Source organism: Scardinius erythrophthalmus (assembly GCF_964197995.2).
Source record: "Scardinius erythrophthalmus genome assembly, chromosome: 14".
NCBI classification, from domain to species: Eukaryota; Metazoa; Chordata; class Actinopteri; order Cypriniformes; family Leuciscidae; genus Scardinius; species Scardinius erythrophthalmus.
In genome coordinates this window covers 8,052,793-8,080,672 of record NC_138234.1, presented here as the reverse complement: position 1 = coordinate 8,080,672, position 27,880 = coordinate 8,052,793, and the positions used below count along the sequence as shown (strand labels likewise).

The following is a 27,880-nucleotide window of genomic DNA, read 5'->3' as shown; positions in this document are numbered from 1 at the left end:
TTGTCCAAAATGGGGTGCCAAATAACAAGCGTTGAAGTTGTCATGACAACGCGTTGACAAGTATGATTCATTTTAGCGAATCGCTTCGTTCGCGCGGCTCTCTATACGAATCGATTCAAAGAACTGATTTATTAAATGAAGTGTTCCGTCAAAAACTGCTGTTTATCTCTACGCTTTTCGATCAAAATAGTGCGTTGATGATATGTGAAACTTTACCGTTTCACGATTCACCAAATCAATTAAATCAATTCAAAAGATCGATTCGGATTTCGGACCGTTTACTAGTTTCAGCCAAAACACAAAAAAAGATATCATAAAAACTCTACGCTAGGGAAATAATATCTTTACTGCATGTAATATGTATTATTAACGGGCATTTAGTCTCGTAATATAGTTACGTATTACGTATAGTGCGCGAGATCTGTCCGAGCGCACACTTCCTCGTGCTGCCGCATCACGGGGGTGGAAACACCTTCAATACGTTAACACGCAACTACACACAGTAGAGGAAGAGAGAGAGAGGGAGAGAGAGAGAGAAAGAAAGAGAGAGAGAGAGGGAGAAAGGGGCGGGTGAATCGTTTGCCACCCGCATACTTTCTTTCTAAACGTCCTCTTCTCTCCCGAATCTCCAGTTTTCCCTCTAACATGGCTGCGCTCTCAGCCTGGTTCTGGAACGAGCGCTTCTGGCTTCCGCATAATGTCACTTGGGCGGATCTGGCCGACCCCGCGCCCGGGGTGGAGTACCCGAAAGCCGGCCACTTGCTCTCCGCGCTGCCGCTGGCCTTGGGAATCTTCGCAGTGCGGCTCATATTTGAGAGGTATGGTTTTAGTTTGATGACAAGCTATTTAGTGTGTTTGGCAGTCATTTGACCATCAGGAAAATATCCTAAACTCAACTGATACATATATTTCAGTCTGTTAAAATCGCATCACGTGCTTTCCACAGGTCTTATTGTAAACGGTAATGGATGCACGTGTCTTAACTTTTAAATGGAGATGTTTTGGTAGGTCCATTTGGGCTGGTTGTACATGAGAGACATTTCAAGCCCCCTGGTCATGAACTCCCAGAGCCAGATGCATCTGTCAGCTGACCAGCTTAAGGCCTAGACTCAGAAAAGAGGATTGCATTTATTGTTCATTGCTTTAACGTCTTTTCTATGTCTTATTTCACTTCACAAACTCATTCTCTCTCATGCTTGTTAGGGGACTATATTATCAGGCAGTAGTGTCCGAAATGAATGATAAATGAACAACAACACACCTTTAAATGAGCCTGTGCTGTATGTATGCATACTGTATGAATAAGTACAGGTTCGTGTCTTAAGTATGCTTTGAATTCAGGCGTGCTTGAATGGTAATGTCATGTGTCTCACTGTGGGAAAGCTTGGTTTTAAAGGGATAGCGCACTCAAAAATGAACCGTATGAACTCAAATGAACTCCTCATTTGCTCATCCACATGTTTCTTACACACTTTTTGATGCTCATTCTTATGTGGGACACGACAGGAGAGCTTTGTTACAATGTTCACGCTGCTCTTTTCCATACAATGAAAGTGAATGGGGACTGGCGCTACCAAGCACTGAAAATGAGACAAAACACTAAAGTGACTCCTGTGCTTTGCGAATGACGTAAATTTATTTTTGCTCGTTAAACTATGCTATCATATGGCTTTTAGAAGAGTGCATTACTCATACGGACTACTTTATCAGCTTGAGTTTGAGTAATTGAGGACAAAATCCTAATTTTTGGGTGAACTACTTCTTTAATAGACACACTTACCATAAAAAAAGTCACTATGCAAGTTGCACCAAACTCCAGGCGTCATAATATGATTCTGTTATGTAATATCCACCGTCGCTCTATCTTCTGTTTGGTTTCTGCTGGAAGCACATTTAGCGTTTTGAACTAATATTTTGGATTTAGGACTAGAATAGGCTGTTGTTCTTTAGTGTCTTGCCTGGTTAAATAAAGGTTAACTAAGAATAGGCTGCAGAAACATTCCAGAGTTCGATGGGTGGGATCTCGTTTGACGTCTAAAACCCAGTTTGCATGAGAAAAAGTGCATGGGTCTGATATGCTTACAAAGAAGCACTGTGGTGTTAGATGGAACTGTTTAGCATATTACTCAATATATATTCATGTTTCATGGTATTTGAACGGTGCTTAAGGGTATTATGTCCAAAAACAACTTATTTGTCAGTGTGGCTTAGGGTTCGTTGATGTGAAGTATGATAAGAATGAAGATCTCGAGGAACCTGTTAGGAGAAACTTCTTAAGACGGTCTCTTTCTTACCGATCCAGTTGAGGTGAGAGTATTTCGTGGCTGTAGAGTCTGGTCACACCGGTTCTGTTTAAACGGTTAAAAGTGTACATTTGACAAGTTTCGCTCATGGTTTGTGGGCGAATCACTAAAAATAGCAAGCGAAACTAATCCTCAGAATTAGATCAGACACAAGACATCAGCCCAAGTGTGGTTGGTTTCTTCTTATAACTGTGATACTTTGACATATCTATGTGCTTAAGGTTATTTTTCTTTAATTTTTTTAAGTTCAGAAGATAAGATTGAAGTATATAAAGTAAATCAGTTCCATGACATTAGTTTTGGGTTCAGTTTTTCCTCGGTTGGATATCTTTGTCTTTATGGTTTGTAAGGTTTTACCATGTAAGACACATTGGCCCTCATTTATCAAAAGTGCGTACACCAAATTTCCAGCGTACACCTGGCGTACACCCAAAACCACGGTGACTTTGAGATTTATCAATATGGACGTTGGCGTACGGCACGCTCAAATCCTACGCCAGCTCAGGAGGTGGTGTACGCACGTTTTGAGTGCGGGAATGCGCAGAAAAACAATTCCTAACACCACAAAACGCATTGACATACTAAAAGATATAATATATTATGACCCACTGTAAAAAAAACAACAACATAATAATTATAAACTTCAGTGTTTATTTTTGTGCAACATGGACTAAAATGTTTAATTTGTGTGAATTTACCAAAGCATTTGAATTGTAGGCATATGTATTCCTTCAGTTGCGAGCCTGTGCGCTTTACCTGACGATTCAAGCCTTGTTTATACTTTCGCCTGGCTCCGCAGCGCGAGTCTCCGCAGAAGGCGCGCGCACCTCCCCAAACGGACGAGGCGTTTATACTCGACGCGCTCGCCGTTGTACTATTCTTTGAAACGATGGTTAGGCCAGGGTTAGGCCCGGCAGGTGTGCACGGACTGGGTTTAGTAATGAAAGGCCCAAAAAAATAATTCAGACTGACAAAATAATAAAAATGCCATTCTTCTTATTTTAAATAATAATAATAATAATAATACAAATAATAATAATAACGACATTCTTCTTCTAAATAACAATAAGCGTCATTAATAATAAATATAATAATAATAAAAAAAAAAATCTAGAAATCAATTTTGTTTCTTTCCACTTCCCTGGTTTCGCTTTCTCTTTCTCAAAGAAGTTTCTCTTCTTTGCCGTCTTCCGTGTGTCCATGGCGTAAAATGAGGGCGTGGGGGGAGCGGAGACTTGAATATTTAGGGGCGTGTTATTCTACTGACGATCGATTTCAGCCGCGGCATTTATCAAGGGCAGGTATTGCGTACACCAGAATTTCAAACGTACGCACAGCTTCATAAATCAGGCGATGAGAAGAGTGTAAGCATAATCTTACGCCAATATATACGCCCGTTTCTACGCAAGATTGATAAATGAGGGCCATTGTGATTTTAGAGATGCTATTATTGTTTTTATTACTATTTTGAATTAATTTTTACTTTTTAGATTTTCTGGTTTCATTTTCATTTTAAAGTTTTAGTGTTTAATTGTGTTTTTGTCATTTTTATTATTTTTTTTAATATAGTTTGAATTGATTTTATTTTAATGAATGAAATTTAGTTTTAATTTAGGCCTAGTTATTTTAATACAATCAAGTTAAATTAAATAAATGAAAAAGAGAAATGTTGCTTTGCCGTTTAGATGAAGAAAATAGTTTTTATTATGGTTTCTTCAGATTGATATATTTGGAGCCCCTAAAGGGACATTGTGATTGAATAAAATATGGAATGGGGGGGAAATTTTATATCAACACTTTGTGTTCTCTCGCAAATGTTTTGTGTTCCCCGACAAACTTTGCATTTGCTTGACTAAGAAAAGTTTTGCGAATTAATGCACAATTTCTCTGGGAATGCAAAGGTTTTGTGAGCGAATGCAAAGTTTCTCAGTTGGAACGCAAAGGTTTTACGAGCATATCAAAGTTTCTTGGATGAAACGTAAAGCTTTTGTGAAAAAACTGAAAGTTCTTGGATGCAATGTAAAGGTTTTACGAGCATATCAAAGTTTCTCGGGTGAAACGTAAAGCTTTTGCGAACAAATGCAAAGATTCTCGGATGGAGTGTAAAGGTTTTGCAAACAAACGGAAAGTTTCTCGGATGGTACTTAAAGCTTTTGCGAACAAATGCAAAGTTTCTCGGTTGGAACGCAAAGGTTTTACGAGCGAACGCAAAGTTTCTCAGGTGAAACGTAAAGCTTTTGCGAACAAATGCAAAGATTCTCTGATGGGAACGTAAAGCTTTTGCGAACAAATGGAAAGTTTCTTGGTTGGAACACAAAGGTTTTACAATCGAACGCAAAGTTTCTCGGATGGAGACGTAAAGGTTTTGCGAGCAAATGCAAAGATTCTTGGTTGGAATGCAAAGGTCTTGCGAGCGAACGCAAAGTTTCTCGGATTGCGAACAAATGCAAAGATTCTCGGATGGAGTGTAAAGGTTTCGCGAACAAACGGAAAGATTCTCTGATGGGAACGTAAAGCTTTTGCGAACAAATGGAAAGTTTCTTGGTTGGAACACAAAGGTTTTACAATCGAACGCAAAGTTTCTCGGATGGAGACGTAAAGGTTTTGCGAGCAAATGCAAAGATTCTTGGTTGGAATGCAAAGGTCTTGCGAGCGAACGCAAAGTTTCTCGGATTGCGAACAAATGCAAAGATTCTCGGATGGAGTGCAAAGGTTTCGCGAACAAACGGAAAGTTTCTCAGATGGAAACGTAAAGCTTTTGCGAACAAATGCAAAGATTCTTGGTTGGAACGCAAAGGTTTTGCGAGCGAACGCAAAGTTTCTCGGATTGCGAACAAATGCAAAGATTCTCGGATGGAGTGTAAAGGTTTTACGAACAAATGGAAAGTTTCTCGGATGGAAACGTAAAGCTTTTGCAGACAAACGGAAAGTTTCTCAGATGGAAACGTAAAGCTTTCGCAAGCAAATGCAAAACTTTTAAGTGAGAACGTCTTCTTTGAAAAACGTCTTTTTCAAAAAAACTTTTTTCCGTGGCTGTGAAGTCTGGTCACACCGGTTCTGTTTAAACGGTTAAAAATGTACATTTGACAAGTTTCGCTCGTGGTGTTTTTTCTCTCCCATCCAACCATGTCCCTTTCGTAGTATAGTAGTTAGATTCACCTTCAGGGGGAACCTAAAGCTTCGTTTTGTGGATTAGCAAGCCTTAAGACTCCGGATGGACCTCATTCTTGTAGAAGAGCTTGTAAATATATAGTATCGCCCCTCGAGGAACATTCAGTTGATGAATTGATGGTTTCTGAAGCAGATTGTCAATCATTCAGTGTCATGCATGAACATACTACATTGAATTGGACCTCTTTTGTTGTGCAAGGCCAACTTGAGCGTTGTCAGGCACGCCCGCACCCCTGTCATGTTTCACGATGTCTTCATGTCTCAGGCCTGACCGAGCCCCCGAGGAGGCCAATTAGCATAGTTGGTCCAGAGGGGGTTGGTCTGGTTTCAGGAGGACGTTTGCATGCAGTCGGTCAGGATGACATCAGCAGTCTCTCGCTCTTCATTTATTCATCAGCGGTGACTGCCGCTCACAGATAGTGTTGATGTGCTTTAACATTGAGGAGGTGCAGTACACTTAGAGGGTGTTTAACATCTAAACCTGAGACCTTCATGGTTTAGTTTTTTTCAGCGATGAGAATTTATGTCCTAGTGGTTGATTTTTATTACACTTTTATTACTCAGGGTAGTGTTAAGTTATTTATAAAAATATCCCCATTTGTAAATTAATCCCTAAGATTTGTTTTTTATCTAAATCTTTTATTTTTCAGGCAGAAAAATGTAAGTGTGCTTTTGGCTCGATTTTACATGCTTTTTGAGTTTCTTTATTCCCTGAGGACTCAGAACATTCATTCAACCTTCATTCGCTCCAGGGAAATTACTCACTCTCTCTCACACACACACACACACACACACTCGCACAAGGTCTTATTCACACAGCACTTGTTTGGGCTCATTCTCTCAAAGGAATGTGTTGAACTGTCGTGCCGATAACATAAGATCATAATGACTCCTCAGGAGTCACTTTTGGCATTCAGAGACGGTTGCTCAAGAGGTTACGGCTCTGGAAATGTGTCATCACCCGTTTCCAGGATCCTTTCCTCTAGAGTTCGGTCTGTCGCTGAATAGTTAATGCTGTAGTTCTCCTTCAGACAACTGTTGTGCTGTGGGTCAATGGGTTTTTCTGGAGTTAAATAATGTCTTCATATGTGTCAAACTGTTTGATTACATCATTACATGCAGCTAACAATCAACATATCTCATTGCATTATGTTTAAATAGGAGTTATTTTTCTGCTATATTCATCTGCTATATTTTTTTTAAATTTGACAGTTTTCAATTCTGACTGTCACTTTACTGAGTTGAGTCAACGTGCATTTTTTTTTTATCTCTATCTAAACCAAGGTATTTCCCTTATTGAGTAAGCATGATTTTTTTTTTTTTATAGCCACTAAAGTAAAGTTTTTTTGTGGTCCAAAATTTTTAGTCCATTCAGTATTTAGTAAATTGTACTTGAATAGAGTTGTGGCCAAATTTCTGATTCACTGATGCATCACATTATTTAGAAAATGAATTGTAAATGAACTGTAGTTGATGCGTGTAAATACCTCACGATTCTTGAACTGAATCGTAATCAAAAGTCTGATTGCATGATACATAGCACCATTTATTAAAAAACTGCTCTTAAACTAAATCAGTGTGATAAAATTTCAGTGCATTCACACATTTTGAAAAGTTGTGAGTGAACATACTCAAAACTTTAGCTAATTTATCTTAAGCAGGCCATATAACAGTGAATGCTTGTGGATGTGCAGGATTTTGTTACGTGTTTTATTGACGTTAACCTTGAGCTGTCGAGTAGTTTCATTGGCCATTGAGTTATCAAAAGTCTCTTTTTGTGGTGTCATGTCGCACACAGACCGAGTCTCCGCCCTCTCAGGACATAATCAGGTCATGTTTCATTTATCAGACACACAAATCGAGTTAGTGGGAAAATGCCAAACGCTTTTAGCCCGTCTGTCCTGGCATGGAGAGAGTTTGCATGCGGTGCTGAAACACAGCAGCCAAAAACTTGAACAATTCAGAAACCCTACAATGATAACATCAGCTAAATCTGTGCCAGAAATGATGTGTGTGTGACGGCAGTGATGTAATCTGCATGAATCAGGCGCTGAGCTGTTACTGATCTCACACTTAATCCTGTTTTACATCTAAATCAGAGTTTAAAAGCTGTTGTTTGTTGATGGTCGACGTTGGGTGGTCTTTATCTGTTTCAGAAAGTCTTCAAAATCAAATCTTATCCAGAATGGAAATACACTTTACTTCCCTTTCATTGTCTATTTAAAGAAGTATACACTTCCAGAAAGTGACGTTCTCTAAATATACTTTAGTTAAGATGCATTTACTTGAGAAGAAAAATTACTTCTTTTCTGAAAATGAGTGTTTAAAACAAGAAAAAGTTAAAATCTACAAAAGGAAAACAAGATTATATTCCCATACTTACAGATATCTTTTCTTGGTTCAAGTATAAACTTGATTTTGATGAATTTCTCAGTAAACCAGACTTAATATCATTAGTCATTTTCCATCTCAAGTAAATTTGTATTGATATTTGTAATGGTAAGCAGGACAAATACTGAGGAAAAGCTTTTTTTTTTCACTTTAAACTGATAGTTGTGTGCAAATATCCGGCCTTATATACCCAACAAAGATCAGGCTTTCTATTGTCTCAAACTTAGGAAAAGCCCTCGTCCCACGTGGAGTCTGTTCTCTCGGATCTGATGGTTTGTGTCTTCAGACGTCCCACACCAGTTGCAACCCACTTTCCTGAAACAAAACACAGACGGACATGTGACTCGACAGGTCAAGTCCGGCTACTAACTTTAATGAATGAGATTTTTTTTTTTTGCTGAGACTGGCAGCGCCGATGTCGGAGATTAACCCGAGATTGTACTGTTTAAATCTTTTGTGTTTGTCTGTTGAACTAGCTGAGATTTAAGCAAAGCTCCAGTCAGCAAGCTAATATTTAGTTCAGGCCCATCTGTCACTTTGACCCTGTCGTCATAAAGGGGAAGATTGTGAATGTGTCAGACAGGGAATGACACTCTTTACGCAACGTGGTTTGCGTCTTAGACTTGTGAAAGCCAAAAATGCCAATTCTGAGACACTGAAAATGTCTTTCCTCCCTGTTTTAATTAAAACATATTGGTAAAGTTAGCTTTTTATGCTGAGTGTCAGATTCCCCAGTTTAGTATGTTGTTTGTGGGCCAGTTTAACATGCCTGGAGACATAGTTCATCGGCAATTGCCAATTCTGGGTTAATAAACTGCTCAAATTTGTGTATTTATCAAGCTGCTGATATTATTGGTTGAGAGATGTTTTATATTAAGTTTAAAAGTTTTATATTAAGGACTTTGACCGCATTAACTTTGTTGTCATGGACAGTTTTATTTAAATATTATGCTTGAGGGACAATCTGTTTTCAACAAGTTTTTTCCCCCCAGTATTTCACACCCGTATTGAATCTGTACATTTCGTTTACAATAAATGGCAATTGAAATGGACCGAATGCATATTAGCAAGTCTGAGGCGAATGAGTACTAAATCAAGGAGTTAAATATTGTTATGAATTTGAAAATAGATATGACCAGGTTGTTTATACGAGAAGTCGAATTGGTCACCCGTTCATATTTATTCAAATGGAAAGAGAAACCGGTTTCTGATTTGTGTTAGAATTTCTTGTGTACCATTTTTAAATTATATTTGACAACATTTGATTAATGGACCTTTTTAAAAAGGTTTCTCCTGGATAATTTTAGAATTAAATATTAAATTTAAAAAAGATTCTAAGTTTTATCATTACTGTTGCTGTTATCGGTATATATGTCTGTTTTTGTATATTGATTTTTTTTTTAAGACAAAATTATTAAATTATTGTAAACAATGTATTGAAGTGATATTGTAATCATAATTCTAATTTGTTTAAAAGTGAAATACTGTTGATTGCCATGAATATAGTCATTGCTCCTGGCTTTAAATCGTAAATAAATACATTTTCCAGTATATATTTTTAGGAAACATCTTTTTTTGACCGAATAGCCATTGTTGCAAAGTAGATTCACAATTTTCAATGTAAAAAGTAAAATGCATTAAATATGTAAATAAAAAATTATCAATTCATGTTTTTTCCACATTGTTTTTATTAAATGAACTACATTTCATTATTTTTTTATTGTACAATACTAACGTACATTGTAAAACTACAACATTTCACATTATTAATTGTTAATTTCACCAAATTTACAATAAATGGTAGTAAACGGCGATATGTGCATACTGCATACATACAATTTGACTAAAACTTACTAACGTTTCAGTGAACATTTTTGTCTGTGTTTAGGCCTAGTCAATTCAGTCAACTAAATAATTAAATGTTTAAAACCGATTTAAAGAACTGAATTGTAGAAACTCCATTGGTATTTTTGCTGTTAAAGTGTGTAATTTCGGTCACACTAGTTTTGCTGAAAAGTATCGCAAAAATGTTTGTTTTGAACAGGTTTCCAGGCTTCTTCTGTCTTCCATTGGTCAGACAAACAGATCGTCCCACATAATTGGTTTAAATCAGTTTATATATATATATATATATATATATATATATATATATATATATATATATATATATATATATATATATATATATATATAGCAGTTAGGGATGCTAAAACAGTGCAATGTTTTGAAAATGTTTTCTAAGAAATCAAACTATAAATGGATAAAACACACATGGTATTAGTTGCATCACCGACACGAAATGTCTTTTTTTTATCCAGGTTTCTTAGAAAATCATGTTCTTACTGAGTTTTTATAAAAAGCCCCTTTAAACAGACAATAATGTGTTCATAGTGTGAGATAAAGCTCACCTGACAGTGTAAGATGTTCGGGATCAAGCCATGCAAATGTGTTTCCAGTATCCACTGACATTTTTTATTTATTTACTTGTTTATAGATCTAAATGAATCTGAAAAGCCACAGTCATAAATGTTCCCGTCCTTAAGTTTTCTCAGCAGCTTCTGGCGTTCATTAATCAGTGAGTTAAAGTGATTTGTTTTGCATTCAGTGGAGTTTTAGCAACATAGCTGGATTTTGCATGAGTCAAATTAACATCTTGTTCTACGGCTTCAGAAATGCTGCTGATAAAGACAATGTATTTCAGACCCGACTAGCCACATTTTTAAAGTTTATATTCTAGATCACAAATCTCAGCTGAGAATTCAGGGAGGAACCTGACCGCTTTTAACTATAAGTTTTTGGAGGATTTTGTTGTGTGTTTTTCAAGCTAGCAAGTCAGTTATTAGCACCTCTACTTGACCGTCAGTGTGAGAAATCTCTCATGTTTGTAACAGAAACAGAATAAGACGAGTTACACACTGAAGCTTAATCCTTCTTGTTAGAAGGTTATCAAATCACTAAACTAAGTTTGAGCAATAATAACGGCAATAGTATCAGTATCGGCCGATATATGATGGTTTATAATGTTATCGTTATCGGGCCGATATATTAAAGCCGATAAATAATGGATTGTTTCCTTCATCTGAGACACTTCAGATGCGCAACTGTTTACCATGATGGTTTTGAATTGCTTGAAATATGATTGAAATCACTTAAAAAAAGGAAAATACAGTGAAATGTAACACGCGGCACAAGTCTGTCATATAGGCTACAGCAAATTATAATGAGAACGTTATAATTGTGTGCTTGGGACATGGCTTTTAATGGTGAGATTTTTGTTTTTGTAATCATGCTCTCAAAAATTATATCAAAATTTGGGGTAACACTTTATTTTACAGTGTCCTTGTTACATATGTTACATGTACTTACCATAGTAATAACCGTAAATTATGCATTATTACATGCAACTAACCCTCAACTAAATCCTAAAGGCCCGTTCACACCAAGCACGATAACTATAACGATAACGATAAAGATAACTATAAATGCGTCCACACCAACGACCGATAACGGTCTTTTTATTTAAAGCACGCGCGCACCCGCGCTGCGGTTTCAAAGTAGCGAAAATGGATGACCTGCTAGAATGGATTCTGATTGGCTGTCAGTGTTTTATCGTTTGACAGCTGGAAAAAAAATCGTTCTGAAAGTGATCCCAACGATATCGTTCCTCATATCTTTATCGTTATAGTTGTGGTGTGAACTCTGTTATTCTTTAATATGGAGAAAGATTTTTAGAATTATATCTTTATCGTTATCTTTATAGTTATCGTCCTTGATGTGAACGGGCCTTAATCCTACCCTAACCCTATAGTAAGTACATGTAGCCTAGTTAATTAATATTACTCAGTACTTAAATATATAATTACACTGTAACAATGACACCTTAAAATAAAGTGTTACCAAATTTGGATTTAGATTTATTGGCCAATATATTGGTTATCGGCTTTCAAAATATAAAGAATTATCGGTATTGGCAAAAAATTTGTTCAAATCTGTGCATCCCTACCCATAATTTATAAAATAAAAGTATTTTAAATGCATTGTTTATGCCTTGTATGGTCTCATGAATAATCTAACCACAGTTATATACATTATAATACACCTTAAATGCGGTAAAACTTAACAAACAAGTTGTCAGATGTAACAAGGAATCTGTGAATATTATTTATTATGCTTTTTAACTTTTGTTACAATTATTTATGAAAAGATAATGCATTATGATGTATATTCCTTTATAATGCATTATAGATAAAGGTTTTAAGTAAAGTGTAACCGAACTGTTTTCTGAAATCTACATGGTCAAATCAAACGTAATTTAATCATTATAATTTGCTTAAAGCTAGATGTGGTTTTGACTAGAAGAAAAGTAGATCGATGTAAAACACTTCACACAAGTGGAGTCTCAATCTAGATTAGTAGCAACAGCATGTGAATCGCATGAATTCTGTCCTGATGGATAAGACCCTGTTTTTCCTCTCGTTTCCCCTTGCAGGTGTATCGCAGGTCCATGTGCCTCCATCCTTCAGATCCAGACGGAGTCGAGTCGGAGAGCTCAGCCCAACGCCGTCCTGGAGAAAGTGTTTACATCTATCACAAAGGTATGCTTTAGCGTCATGGAAAGAAAGCGATAAGCCTTGAGAAGACGGTGCATTACAGAGATTAACCAAAGTGTTTTGGCTCAAACTGAAGCAAACTCCTAAAACTTTTAAACTAAGACAATAGCAATATGTGACCCTGGACCACAAAACCAGTCACAAGGGTCAGTTTTTTGAAATTTAGATTTATACATCATCTGGAAGCTGAATAAATAAGCTTTCCATTGATGTTTGTTCAGGACAATATTTGGCTGAGATACAACTATTTGAGAATCTGAGGGTGCAAAAAAAAATCGAAACATTGAGAAAATCACCTTTTAAATTATTTTTTTTATATATATATTTACGGTAGGAAATTTACAAAATATCTTCATGGATCATGATCTTTACTCCACCGAAATTACCCGGAACAATTTGTCCCAGGAACTTTTTTCCCAGGAACAAATCTTCTTGTATAATAAGTATGGATAATAAGTATGGAGGAGATTCAAACTGTGCTGCAGTTATGTATTGGTTTACTAACGAGGTAATTAACAAAACAAAATAGACGAGCACTGATACTAAAGCGTGTTCAGAGAGCTCGAATGCGTATAAAATTAGACTACGAACGTATGTTATCAGTTATTGTGAGATGCCGGGACGAACGCGCAAAAATTTCCTCTTTCGCAAATACGCTTAAAAAAAGCCTGAACCCCGTCTATCAATCTTAGTGACAGTCTTGTAAATAGTTGTTTGTTACTAACCTCAAAGCGCTATTTCAATCCTGTTATAGTAAATTTGTTACATGGTTTGGAGTGCCTTGCAATAGATGTGTAAACATAATGACTTAATAATAAAAGCTGTGGCAGAAAAGAGACGAGCACTGATAAAGCGTGTTCAGTAAGCTCGTAATGCTAACGTTAGATATTAAATTTGTATGTTATCAGCTATTGCGGACATTGACCGTGAGATGGCTGGGACGAACGCGCAGAAAGTTTCCTCTTCCACTAATACCCTTAAAGGGTTAGTTCACCCAAAAATGAAAATTCTGTCAGTAATTACTCACCCTCGTGTTGTTCCAACCGCGTAAGACCTTTGTTCATCTTCGGAACACAAGTTAAGATATTTTTGATGAAATCAGAGCTATGTCTCACTCTTCCATAGGCTGCTATGTGACCGAAACTTGCTGGCCCAGAAAAGTTATTAAAGAGATCGTTAATATAGTCCAAGTGACTCCAGTGGCTCAATTTTAAGTATATCAAGCGACGAGAATACTTTTTGTGCGCAAAAACAAACAAAAATAACAACTTTATTCCACTTTTCATTTCCTTCTCTCTGGGCCTCGTAGTGTTTTTGCGCTGCGCGTCTGTGTTGCACGTCATCACGCATCACACACATGACCGGCGTCGGCCAATAGTGAGCCTACGTGGTGACGTGTAACAGACACGCTGCGCAAAAACACTACGCAAACCAACTAGAGGCCCAGAGAGAAGGAAATGAATAGTGGAATAAAGTCGTTATTTTTGTTTGTTTGTGCGCACAAAAAAAATTCTCGTCGCTTGATATACTTAAGATTGAGCCACTGGAGTCACTTGGACTATATTAACGATCTCTTTAATGACTTTTCTGGGCCAGCAAGTTTCGGACACCATAGCAGCCTATGGAGGATTCAGATATGGCTCAGATTTCATCAAAAATATCTTAATTTGTGTTCCGAAGATGAACGAAGGTCTTACGCGGTTGGAACAACATGAGGGTGAGTAATTACTGACAGAATTTTCATTTTTGGGTGAACTAACCCTTTAATAAAGCCTGAAACTCGTCGCCAGTCCACCAGTTTTTTTTTATTAAATTCCGTATTTGCAGACAGACAACTCTTACTGCATGAAGCCACAACACGAACCGCAATAGATTTTTTTAAAAGGGAGGTTAAAAATAAATAAAATGCTGCGTGGAGTCATCCAACCAAAATGCGGCATGAACACAACCAATCAGCTTGTGCAGTGCACAAGTCCAACCCCTAAAAGTTCCTGAACTTTGAAAAAGTACTACCTCATGAGCAGGGACTATCGGAGGGGGAAATATTTACCCGGAACTTCATTTAGACCCTGGTTCCTGCGGTGTAAATGCATCGAGTACCAGCCCAAAGTTCCTACCTCCTGGGGAAAGTTCCTTCAGTGGAAACGCGGCTTTAATATCCTAATGATTTTTGGCATAAAAGAAAAATCGATCATTTTGACCCATACAATGTATTGTTGGCTGTTGCCACAAATATACCTGTGCGACTGGTTTTGTGATCCAGGCTCACAAATGATAAAATGTGTTTTTAATCATAAACATTTATTCAGTGTCTCATTCCTGCTTTCGCTCTTTGATGAACCCGTTGCTCCTCTGCTGTGCCTGTGTTTTATGAGACCAACAAAACAATGTCATCAGGCAGGCCTTCAACTTTAGCCGAGAAACCGTGTATAGATACAACACGAACAGGTTTAGCATTACCTGACAGATGAATAGAGTAGAGACTGTATTGGGGCGTAAAGTTGTAACTTTTATCTTTACAATAACCAATGACTTCAAAGACCCGTTCTGTCGAACTGCTGTAAATCATCTTTATCAGCACTGAAGCTGAGGCGTTCTGTTATGAGTTTACGTCTTATCTGATAATTTTAGTGTAGATAAAGCTGTCAGTATGTGGCCTCATTTTGCAGTTGTTTTGCTGGTTATTCTGTAGGTCTTTAGATTTAGGAAATTTGTATGTACTAACTCAAGGCAATTTGTCACAGGTTTGGATTTTTATTAAAACTGAAATGTATTTATTTACTTTTGTCCCAGACTTTAAAGTGTAAAATGTAAAAATCCATAATGAATATGGTTTATTTCAATTTAAAACTAAGAAATTAAATAAATGTTTGCTAAAAAAAAAAAAAAAGCTTTTCTAACTTGGATGCATTTACTAGATGAGTAAAATGACATAAGATATGTCTCATTTTCTCGGTTAATAAATCAAAATTAAGCGAGTTGTTGCTTTAAAAAAGCAAAATTATATGCCAATGGGGTAAGAAAAAAAATCTTAATTCAAACAGAAACTAGATTATTTTTCCTACCCCATTGGCAGATCATTTTGCTTTTTTAAAGCAACAACTCGCTTAATTTTGATTTATTAACCCAGAAAACAAGACATAATATCTTATGTCATTAACATAGTTTAGTTAATGCATCTTGATTTAAGAATTTTTTAGATATTTGGACTGGAAACAAGACAAAAATACTAAGCAAAGCCTTATTGCATTTGCATTTTATTTTTATTTTTTTACAGAATCATTTACACAAATTACGTCTGTAACGTAATTTCTACAACAAAAAGTTTTTTTTTAACCTCAAAGTTTTATTGAAAGGTAGTATACTTGTTTACCAAAACTAGATATAATGCATGAACTTGTAATGTTATTATAGCCTAATATAATAATATAATGTATTGAGATATAATGCATGGAATGTGTACAAAAAAAAAATTAAGGTAAATATCTATTGAGAACAAAAGTTTTACTGCAAGTCATTTCCAGCCAAGTTACAATTTTGTCAGTTAAAAGTGTAAGAATATTATTAAAGTGTATGGATTTTAGGATAAATAAATACAATTCTAGCAATGAAATTAAAATTAGCAATTCAAAAGCAGACATTTTGTTCCCTTTTTTTTACATCATTACCGCCAGCATCACTTCCACAACAGAATGATGGAAATGACATTTACTCCCTTTTTCTTTGTGTCTTCTAGTCGCCGGACTCGCGGCATTTAGAAGGTCTATCTAAACAGCTGGACTGGGACGTGCGGAAGGTCCAGCGATGGTTTCGGCAGCGGCGGAACCAGGACAAACCCGGCACAAGAACCAAGTTTTGCGAGAGCATGTAGGTTTTCAATTTCTGCTAGTGCACATGCATGCTAGTTCATAAGCACATAGAATATAATGAAAGAAAATATGCCATCCAAAACCTCAGAACCGAAAGCGATGAGGAATTTACCAACAGTATTTGCACTTCACCATGCTTCAGGTTTTAAAGGTATAGCGGAGGATCTTTCCGAATTTTAGATAAGACCCGCCCTCTCCACTTTTGGAAAAGTTTGATTGATTCACCAGAATGATTGACAATTAGGAGGACCAATAGTATAGGTGATCCACCCGGAAGTAAAAAATCCTCCGCTATACCTTTAAGTATAAGCTAGATTCCTACACAAGCTAATAATTCATCTTGGAGCTGGGTGTGAGGAATTATTGAGGAAAGTTTTAACATTTCAGTGGAAAACACTTCTTGAACTAGTCTCATCATAGTTTCACCTGAAGTGATCTAGATTGGCCCTAAATTATGTGTGAATTATGTTGATGTTTGACAGTTTTTTGTCCTTCACTTGGGGACATTTTACACGTTTGACACCATTGTGCACACATGCATATTTTGTACACTGAGTTGTATGATGTATTTTCTTATTTAGCAATATCAAATGCATTTGTTGGCAAACAAACATCCGCCCACACATCCTCTGTGATTCACAAGTAAAATCACCATGTTTCTCCATCACACTTCATCAGATTCATTGGACTTTTTAAAAATGCCTTTAAAGGGATAGTTCACCCAAAATGAATATTAGCCCATGTTTTACTCACCCTGAAGCCATCCTAGGTGTGTATGACACTCTTTAAAAAAAAAAAAATAAAAGACTTAAAAAAAAGTCCTGGCTCTTCCAAGCTTTATAATGGCAGTGAATGGGGACCATTTTTGCACTTTTATAATGGATAGATGCACTTTTATCAAGGATAGATGCAATTTTATAATGGACAGATGCACTTTTATCATGGATAGATGCACTTTTATGATGGACAGATGCACTTTTATCAAGGATAGATGCACTTTTATGATGGACAGATGCACTTTTATCAAGGATAGATGCACTTTTATGATGGACAGATGCACTTTTATCATGGATAGATGCACTTTTATGATGATAGATGCACTTTTATCATGGACAGATGCACTTTTATGATGGACAGATGCACTTTTATGATGGACAGATGCACTTTTATGATGGACAGATGCACTTTTATCATGGATAGATGCACTTTTATGATGGACAGATGCACTTTTATCATGGACAGATCCACTTTTATCATGGACAGATGCACTTTTATCATGGACAGATGCACTTTTATCATGGATAGATGCATTTTTATCATGGACAGATGCACTTTTATCATGGACAGATGCACTTTTATCATGGACAGATCCACTTTTATCATGGACAGATCCACTTTTATCATGGACAGATGCACTTTTATCATGGACAGATGCACTTTTATCATGGACAGATGCACTTTTATCATGGATAGATGCATTTTTATCATGGACAGATGCACTTTTATCATGGACAGATGCACTTTTATCATGGATAGATGCACTTTTATGATGGACAGATGCACTTTTATCATGGACAGATGCACTTTTATCATGGATAGATGCATTTTTATCATGGACAGATGCACTTTTATCATGGATAGATGCACTTTTATGATGGACAGATGCACTTTTATGATGGACAGATCCACTTTTATCATGGACAGATCCACTTTTATCATGGATAGATGCATTTTTATCATGGACAGATGCACTTTTATGATGGACAGATGCACTTTTATGATGGACAGATGCACTTTTATGATGATAGATGGACAGATGCACTTTTATGATGGACAGATGCACTTTTATGATGGACAGATCCACTTTTATCATGGACAGATCCACTTTTATCATGGACAGATGCACTTTTATCATGGACAGATGCACTTTTATCATGGATAGATGCATTTTTATCATGGACAGATGCACTTTTATGATGGACAGATGCACTTTTATCATGGATAGATGCACTTTTATGATGATAGATGCACTTTTATCATGGACAGATGCACTTTTATCATGGACAGATGCACTTTTATCATGGACAGATGCACTTTTATGATGGACAGATGCACTTTTATCATGGATAGATGCACTTTTATGATGGACAGATGCACTTTTATCATGGACAGATGCACTTTTATCATGGACAGATCCACTTTTATCATGGACAGATCCACTTTTATCATGGACAGATCCACTTTTATCATGGACAGATGCACTTTTATCATGGACAGATGCACTTTTATCATGGATAGATGCATTTTTATCATGGACAGATGCACTTTTATTGTGGATAGATGCACTTTTATCATGGAGAGATGCACTTTTATGAACTTCAAAAAAATGGTGCCCATTCACTGCCATTATAAAGCTTGGAAGAGCCAGGACATTTTTTAATATAACTGATTGTATTCGTCTGAAAGAAGAAAGTCATATACACCTAGGATGACATCTAAATCATGGGGTAATTTTTATTTTATTTTTGGGTGAACTATGCCTTTAATGCTTCCTTTTTGAGTGCAAAACTCTGTTTCCTTCTATATGCGTGGATGTATTTGAGCATCTGTGATTTGTGTCCTGTACCCGCTCCATCTGACACCACTGTGATTTCTCTGCAGGTGGAGGTTTACATTCTATCTTTATATATTTACTTACGGGATCCATTTCCTGTGGCAGGTGAGTTTCAGCTGTACAGTTCACTTATGTTTTTTTTCTATCATCATTATTATTATCATTAACTGTGTGTGTGTGTGTGTGTGTGTGTGTGTGTGTGTGTGTGTGTGTGTGTGTGTGTGTGTGTGTGTGTGTGTGTGTGTGTGTGTGTGTGTGTGTGTGTGTTTCATAGTCTCCCTGGATGTGGGATACGAGACAATGCTGGTACAACTACCCCTATCAGGTAATGCTTCAAATGATGCCAGATTGGGTTCAATGAATCTTAACGGTGAATCTTTTGCCAGAAATGTTTAAATCATGTGAATCGTCCACAATATTAGAGCATATAAAAGAAACCTCACGAAATCCAAGAAGATTTGTTCAACAACAAATGCGACAAATTTATTAACTTTTACATTAATAAAGTGTACTTTTAGGGTTGTTAAAATTGTTTGCATTGCGACATTATTACATGTTCACCCCAACGTTATGATATATTATTTAAATTGTTTATTATATGAATATATTTAAAAGTACTGGTGTCATGAAAATTTAAATGAAGTCATCTCAAAATTATATCATAATTAAGAATATAAATTATTGCATTACTGTATAATAATTATTAAATAGATGCCTTCATAACATTAATGAGAATCACAATGGAGAATGCAAAAAAAAGTATTTGTAATAATGAGGAAATGGTAGTCATGAAAAAAATTCAAATTGCCGAAAAATTATTATTTTTGAGGATTTAGGGAATAATTGTGCTCGGTTGTCATTAAGGAGATAAACATCTTTAATATCCTAAAATTACCTTTTATTATTTTTTTATTTTTTTTTTATAATGAGGATTTAGGGAGTAAAAGATCTTGTGAGTCTTGAAAGAAATTTCACTGCAAAATAAAAAAAAAAAGATCCTAAAATGGCCTTTATTTTGTTTTGTTTTGTTTTGTTTTGTTTTGTTTTGTTTTGTTTTGTTTTGTTTTAATGAGGATTTGAGGAATAAATGTACTTTGTATTCATGATAAGAAGTTTTATATTGAAAAAAAAATCTGACATATTAACAGTGTCTTCGGATGAAGTTTCTGCTCTATAATGTGTGTGTGTGTGTGTGTGTGTGTGTGTGTGTGTGTGTGTGTGTGTCTATAGGTGCTGACCACAGGCCTGTATCATTATTATGTAACAGAACTGTCCTTCTACTGGTCGCTCATGTTCTCCCAGTTCACAGACATCAAAAGAAAGGTCAGTGTATTTGCCATTTAAAAAGCAAACTATTGTGTTTTAATCCTATTATTTCATTTACTTCTCTCCCTCCAACTTCCTGCAACATCTGAAATATGATGTTGCTTGATAATGCATAACACAACAATCTCACATCAGCAGTTTGGTCATGTGATCTAGATCTGAACTGGTCCAGACTGTGTATTGGAGAGGAAACTCGACAGCTGTCAGACGCACATGGCCTTTGTTTGTCTGTGGTTGATCTGTCAGTCTCACCATTCGCCACTTGTAAAGACAAACAATCCTTCTGTTTCACTCGGGTGACTGTCTTCAGGGTGTGGCGCTCGTCTATTTGTATAAGATAAAGCCCGCAGTAATATCCATTCTGTGGCGAGAGATTTGTGTAGCAAGATACAGAGAGCAATCAAAACACAGATATAGTGTTCCTCTTTATTTAACCAATCTGGAGACTGCAGGTCCTGTTTGTGTTTACACAGGGAACCTGTCAAGCTGAAAGAAGTTTCACTTTTTTTATTTATTTTGCATAATATTTTCGTATTGTGCCGGCAGTGTCCGCGTTTAACATATGTCTTGTGTACTTGCAGGATTTCCTCATTATGTTCATTCATCATCTGGCCACCATAAGCCTGATCAGCTTCTCGTATGTAAATAACATGTTGCGTGTGGGAAGTCTGGTCATGTGTGTTCACGACACCTCGGACTTCCTGTTGGAGGTAAGAGCACCTGCAGTTCTGCTTCACCACAGTACATGCCACTAATATTCTTTATATTCATAAACCAGCATTTAACTGAGGGACTTGCAAAAATGACCTGCTTTTTTTTCAGTGCTACATAAATAATTAACTTTTAACTACATTTTAATGTAAAATTGCACCTAAAATTACTAGTAGTTTTATTCAGTTCTGCTGTGTGAGTAGCTTGTATGATTTGTGTGCGTTTCAAATAGAATCACGATTCTCCCATGATTCTGAACAGACATCTAAACAAAATAACATACAATTTAAAATGTATGATTTTATATATGTATATATTCGACGGGATAATGCATTATATTATTATTTTTGCATTAGAATTTAAGTTGATGACCAATGTAGTATTTATTAATATATTGAAAGATTTTATTTTAGTGTTCCATTTTTTTGTCATTTTCGTTTTCATAAATTTTTATTTTAGTTTTAGTAATTTTAGTACCTCAACTTAAAATAAATGAAAATTAGAAATATCGCCTTCGCAACAAACTGAAATTAAATAAGTTGTTCATGTTTAATTTTATTTCAGTTCATGTTTATTTAATTTCTAGATTTTAAATATTTGTTTAGTTTCTGCTAACAATGTTTAGTTGATGATCTGGATAAAAAATAAATAAAAATAAAAATTACTAGTACTTTATTGTTTTATTTAGTTCCGCATAAAATTATATTTGAATGAAAATTGATGTATAATCTCAATGTTGTTGTTTTTTTTCCTTTATATGAATAATTGTGTGCTGTTTTTTCTCTTGTAGGCTGCAAAGTTGGCAAACTACGCCAAATACCAGCGGTTATGTGACTTCTTGTTTGTGGTGTTTGGGATAATCTTCTTTGGGACAAGATTGATTATTTTCCCCTTCTGGTCAGTATCACATCATCTGCGTGTGTGTGTGTGTGTGTGTGTGTGTGTGTGCGTGTGTGTAGAACTTTTGATAACACTTATAGTCTTGTGAAAAATACAAGTGTTTAAAGAGCTTTTTTTTTTGTTATGAATACTTTGCATCTTAAAATAAACTTGTTCAGTAGTCGCTATGTAACTAACAGAAGACACAGTTTTAAAATTGTGGCACTTTTAATGAAGTGATAAAAAGCATTTGCAAATGTTTTACAAAATACACATACCCTACTCATCTTTGCACCAATAAAATGTGCAACACTTTGTTTTACTATCAAATTATATGTAATATCTAATTAATTTAACTCAATATTTTGCGAGTTCCCGAACCTAATGCATGATGGGATACGCTTAGCCTTGAATACCACTCCAAAGCAATATTCAAGATATGGTTTAGTGCTTTTTTTTTAGACATGGGACTTTTTTAGACATTTTGGCCTTGTTTTTTTTTAGACATAAGCCTTGCACACTTACTTTTTTTATTTTTTTTTATGAAAAATGTTGTGATGTGTAGGGTGATAGAAAATACAGTTTGTACATTATAAAAACCATTACGCCTATGGAGAGTCACAGTAAACCACATATTCAAGAGTGTGTGTGTGTGTGTGTGTGTGTGTGTGTGTGTGTGTGTGTGTGTGTGTGTGTGTGTGTGTGTGTGTGTGTGTGTGTGTGTGTGTGTGTGTGTGTGCGCTCAATTAATAAGCCAATGAGCTGTGTTTGAGCTGCGCTGACGGCCTCCTGCAGAGAGTTGAAACCCGAGCGGCTGGATTCAGTGTCTGGGTTCTGATGTCACGATGACTGAACCGACACTGTGATCCACATCCAGATCATGTGACCTCCACAGCAGACATGACACTGAATCAGGACATCACATCCTGCCATCTGAGAAAACATCCAGAAATTACTGTTATATGCTATTGTTGTCTTAAATATAACTGTTCATAGTGTTGTAAATTACTTTATATAATCCTACTTGCATATTAATAATCTCTAAAACAAATTACTTTATATAATAATACTTGCATATTAATACTTAATTAATAATCTTAATAGTAAACACAAGTCATCTATTAGAGAAAAAAACAAGAATCAACTTCCGTTTTCATTACTGATACTTTGGTCCAATTATCCAAGAAGTGATGAATGATTTTGTTCTCTCGAACATATGGATATGATTTAGTATAAATATTATTAGTATACAAAATAGTGGAGCTGCACGATTAATCGTTGAAAGATGGCAATCTCAATTCAAGCACCCACCCCAGACAGCAACATAGTGTCGGCCCAGATCCGGCCCACATCTGGGCCGTGTGGAATCCACGTGTACCGGATCTGGGACGACACTGTTCCTGTGTGGGACGTGATCTCCTTCCTAAATGATTCAGCTGCCTATTAAATCTGACTACATCACAGCACAATATTCAGATCTGTGTTCGCGCTGCTGCTGACCCTGAGAAAGTACTGGGATAAAAGTTTGTATATAAACACTGATTGTCTACGGTTGCACTCAAAATAGAGCAAATCCTTTTGAAAGTAACTTGGCGCTTCAAATAACGATTATATTAATTACATCGTTACACCGACAAGTTGGCGACAAATGACTTTAAATGTGTCATTGAATCATTCATTCAAGTGATTCGTTCAAAAACACTGATTCATCGAGTAATGATTTGAGTGAGTCATTGAATCATTCATTCAAGTGATTTGTTCAAAAACGCTGATTCATCCAGTAATGAAACAAGTGAAGTATTTGAGTGAGTCATTGAATCACTCATTCCAGTGATTTGTTCAAAAATGCTGATTCATCCTGTAATGATTTAAGTGAGTCATTGAATCATCCATTCAAGTGATTTGTTTAAAAATGCTGATTCATCAATAAATGATTTGAGTGAGTCATTGAATCATTCATTTAAGTGATTTGTTCAAAAATGCTGATTCATCCAGTATTGAAAAAAGTGAAGTATTTGAGTGAGTCATTGAATCATTCATTCAAGTGATTCTTTCAAAAACGCTGATTCATGCAGTAATGAAACAAGTGAAGTATTTGAGTGAGTCACTGAATCATTCATTCGAGTGATTCTTTCAAGAACGCTGATTCATGCAGTAATGAAACAAGTGAAGTATTTGAGTGAGTCATTGAATCATTCATTCAAATGATTCTTTCAAAAACGCTGATTCATCCAGTAATGGAACAAGTGAAGTATTTGAGTGAGTCATTGAATCATTCATTCAAGTGATTCTTTCAAAAACGCTGATTCATCCAGTAATGAAACAAGTATTTGAGTGAGTCATTGAATCATTCATTCAAGTGATTCTTTCAAAAACGCTGATTCATGCAGTAATGAAACAAGTGAAGTATTTGAGTGAGTCATTGAATCATTCATTCAAATGATTCTTTCAAAAACGCTGATTCATCCAGTAATGAAACAAGTGAAGTATTTGAGTGAGTCACTGAATCATTCATTCAAGTGGTTCTTTCAAAAACGCTGATTCATCCAGTAATGAAACAAGTGAAGTATTTGAGTGAGAATCATTCATTCAAGTGATTCTTTCAAAAACGCTGAATCCTCCAGTAATGAAACAAGTGAAGTATTTGAGTGAGTCATTGAATCATTCATTCAAGTGATTCTTTCAAAAACGCTGAATCCTCCAGTAATGAAACAAGTGAAGTATTTGAGTGAGTCATTGAATCATTCATTCAAGTGATTCTTTCAAAAACGCTGATTCATGCAGTAATGAAACAAGTGAAGTATTTGAGTGAGTCATTGAATAATTCACTCGACCCGATTTTTGAATTCATTCAAACAATTAAACATTTTAAAAAGACTGCAGCAATTAACATTTTATCTTGTAGATAAAATACTTGTAGTAAATTGCATGTTATTTTGTTTAGATGTCTGTTCAGAATCATGGGAGAATCGTGATTCTATTTGAAACGCACACAAAAAAATGTGATTCTCAATTTATCCAGAATCGTGCAGCTCTACAAAATAGTAAGAGTTTATTATGGATATTTCGTTAAATGGTTAAAATGATTACTGTGGAGAGTTGAATCTCATTTTTGATTGAGCTAGAGCTGCTCTCACGCCATTCTTGTGGTGTCTCTGTGGCTGTTGCAGGATCCTGAACACGACGCTGTTCGAGAGCTGGGACATCATCGGGCCGTACCCGTCCTGGTGGCTCTTCAACTCCTTGCTGCTGGTCCTGCAGGTTCTGCACATCATCTGGTCATACCTCATCGCACGCATCGCCTTCAAAGCCATCATGAGAGGAAAGGTGCGCAGAAATCACCTCGTACAGTCACATCACCTCGTTCTGAGACACTCTTTCAGGACATGATTCTGTGTAGTTACACGCGTTTCCTCCTCTTATCTCTCTCTCCTGCAGAACTGGTTTGTCTTTTCCTTCTCTCACTGGCTGGAAGGCTGTTCCTGTCTTTCTGCTTCTGTCCTGATAGAAATCTTTCGTTCTTTCTGCTAAACTCACTTGCTTTAGAGTCTTTCGCTCTCTGTATCTTCTCCGGCTGTAAGTTTTGCTTCTTTACTTGTTTTCGGTAGTTGTCCCAGAATACGTGTTTAGCCCTTCGGTCACACTCAGCAAATATTTAAGATTTATGCATTTGAATCGCATATAAAATTAATGTGCAGTTTTAGCATAATCTAATAAATTTCATGTGAATATTTGAAAGTTATACGGTACATAAATGAAGCAGATAACAGAGCTACTAATAAACTGAATGAGTTTTGAATGCACAATAACCAGGTTTGCACATTTATTATTATGAAATTCAATCTTTTATACATTTTGTTTTAAAGCTAGCCATATTTAAACTTTTTATGAATTTACGCTGATTCTAAGAATTTTGAATATATGATTATTTAAGTAAACTATGGCATAATTTTTATTTTTATTTTGATGCAGAAATTTTACCTGGTTAATTTACGCATGACTGGCAAATATGCGTCACATTAAGTCTATCAGTTTGGTCAGTGTTAAAACCGTGTAATCCAAATGGGTGTAAATATTATATTCAATTACATAAAAAAATGTATGCCTAAATATTTTTTGAGTGCATTTTAGACATTTTGGCTTCACCCTAATGATATGAAACTTGGTGCCTTTTATGGCACTTACTATATGACACGCTTAATAAATCATGGACATCATTAGAAAAAGGCAAAATGGTCTTGAACAAAATGGCCACACTTAATATCGCCATAAGAAAACGAATGGAAAATATGAAATTCACAGCAATTTTACTCAAGAAACCAATCAAAATATAGTAGTCTTTTATGAAATCTGAAGAGTACCAAATGGTTTAAGGATTGTTTTGGACTTATCTTCTTCAGTTAGACAAAAAAATTCAGATTTGAGGACTTTTAAGGCTTTTAAAGCACCCAAGCGCCCTCTTGAGGAAGGCCGCCAACAGTGTATTGAACCCATGGAATTGAAAACCGACCATTTGATTGGTCTATTCAAATGCATGAGATGATTAAACAATGTTTATACGTGCACACTACATCTAAACCCTTAAAAGAGCCACAGCTAATAACCCAAATGTGGTTCCAGGTGTCCAAAGACGAGCGCAGTGACATCGAGACCAGTTCGGACGAAGAAACTGACACAACCTCCAAAGAGCGACTCAAAACGGGCGCTCGCAGTCATTCGCTGAGAGGAGAGAACGGCACCAACGGCCATTTCGGGCCCAAATCCTGGAGCCAGAACCACAGCGACTGGTGACGCTCCCTCCATGTGGCCTTTGCACACAAAGAACTCGTGTCCCGGAAATATCCCAACGGGACTGTTTCTCATCCCTGTACCTCACTCCAACACCAAACACCAACTAAACATCCTGCTGTGGGACTTTTTGAGACTCGATGACGGAGTTTGGGACGTCATTCCAGTGATGAGGGGACACTAATGACAATATGGCCAAGCTTGTGAAAGAGAAAATGATTAAATTAGTCATATCTGCATTCCTTCGTTTCCATGTTTCGGGAGCTGGGAAGACGTTTCTTCTCCGCACTTCGCGTTTTACTGAAGTCAGGGAAGAACGTTGTCTTCAGATTTTAATGGTCAGATGTACTTGAGTTTCCATATACTGTTGTTTTTTTGTTTTTTTCGTTGTTTGTTTTGGTTACTGATGTGTTTGTAATTTGTTTCCTGTGCTGTTTTTCATTTGGCTTTTTTATTTTTGGAAACCAAATAAGGTTATTAAAATGAAAGATGGGTCCTGTAATAAGATGCTTCTTGATTAATAGGTGAGTGTTCACCTTCCGTTTTATGAACAGGGTAGATTGAATGAAATAAATTTGCAAATAAATATAATTTATAAAATGATCAGTCAAACTAGGAATGTTATATTTAAGGTTTGAATTTAATTTAAAAAAAGTACATTTCTAGTTCTCAACTGGGGAAAAACGGGTCTTGATCACAAAGAGCATGGAAAAAACAACAACGCTGAATACAAATTATAATTAATAATTAAATTGTTCAAATATGCAGGTTGTCTGAAATAATATCCATGTTCTGAACCAGTTGAGAACGACTGTTATGGTGAATATAACTGTTTGTATTTCTATATTTCCAGTTGTCATTTTAATTTTAGTAATTTTGTTGTGTGCTTTAATCATTTTTATTAGTTTTTTATATTTATATTTTGCATTAATTTATATTTATTTCCATTTTAGCTTCCAGTTTTGCGATTTGTTGTGTACTTTTACCATTTTATTCGTTTTTTATGTTTCTATTTTGCTTTAATTTATATTTATTTCCATTTTAGCTTTAAGTTTTACTAATTTGTTGTGTACTTGTATCATATTTAAAAAAAAGTTCTTATTTTATTAATTTCAGCTTTCATTTTAGTACTTTAACTCAGTTACTTGCACATCAAAATTTCTAATATAATTTAAAATCTAATATTTGATTTCAATTAATGAAAACTACTTTTTAATA

General features: G+C 35.9%; 1 protein-coding gene across 2 annotated transcripts; it reads left to right on the top strand.

Annotated features, from left to right (window-relative positions):
* The first annotated feature begins 403 nt into the window (after nt 1–403).
* Nucleotides 404–27,770, top strand: cers5 (ceramide synthase 5). 2 transcript variants are annotated; one of them, XM_081384948.1, is made up of 11 exons: nt 434–818; nt 12,355–12,460; nt 16,212–16,342; nt 19,006–19,063; nt 19,233–19,283; nt 20,189–20,281; nt 20,866–20,994; nt 21,786–21,892; nt 25,045–25,201; nt 25,313–25,450; nt 26,495–27,258. In XM_081384948.1, exons 1-10 carry the CDS (start codon nt 646–648, stop codon nt 25,403–25,405), a joined length of 1,098 nt encoding a protein of 365 aa, XP_081241074.1. In that variant the 5' UTR covers nt 434–645; the 3' UTR covers nt 25,406–25,450; nt 26,495–27,258. The 2 variants fall into 2 exon arrangements, with proteins under 2 accessions (XP_081241073.1, XP_081241074.1); XM_081384947.1 differs by lacking the exon at nt 25,313–25,450 and having other exon boundaries at nt 404–818; nt 26,495–27,770.
* Nucleotides 27,771–27,880: the final 110 nt, after the last annotated feature.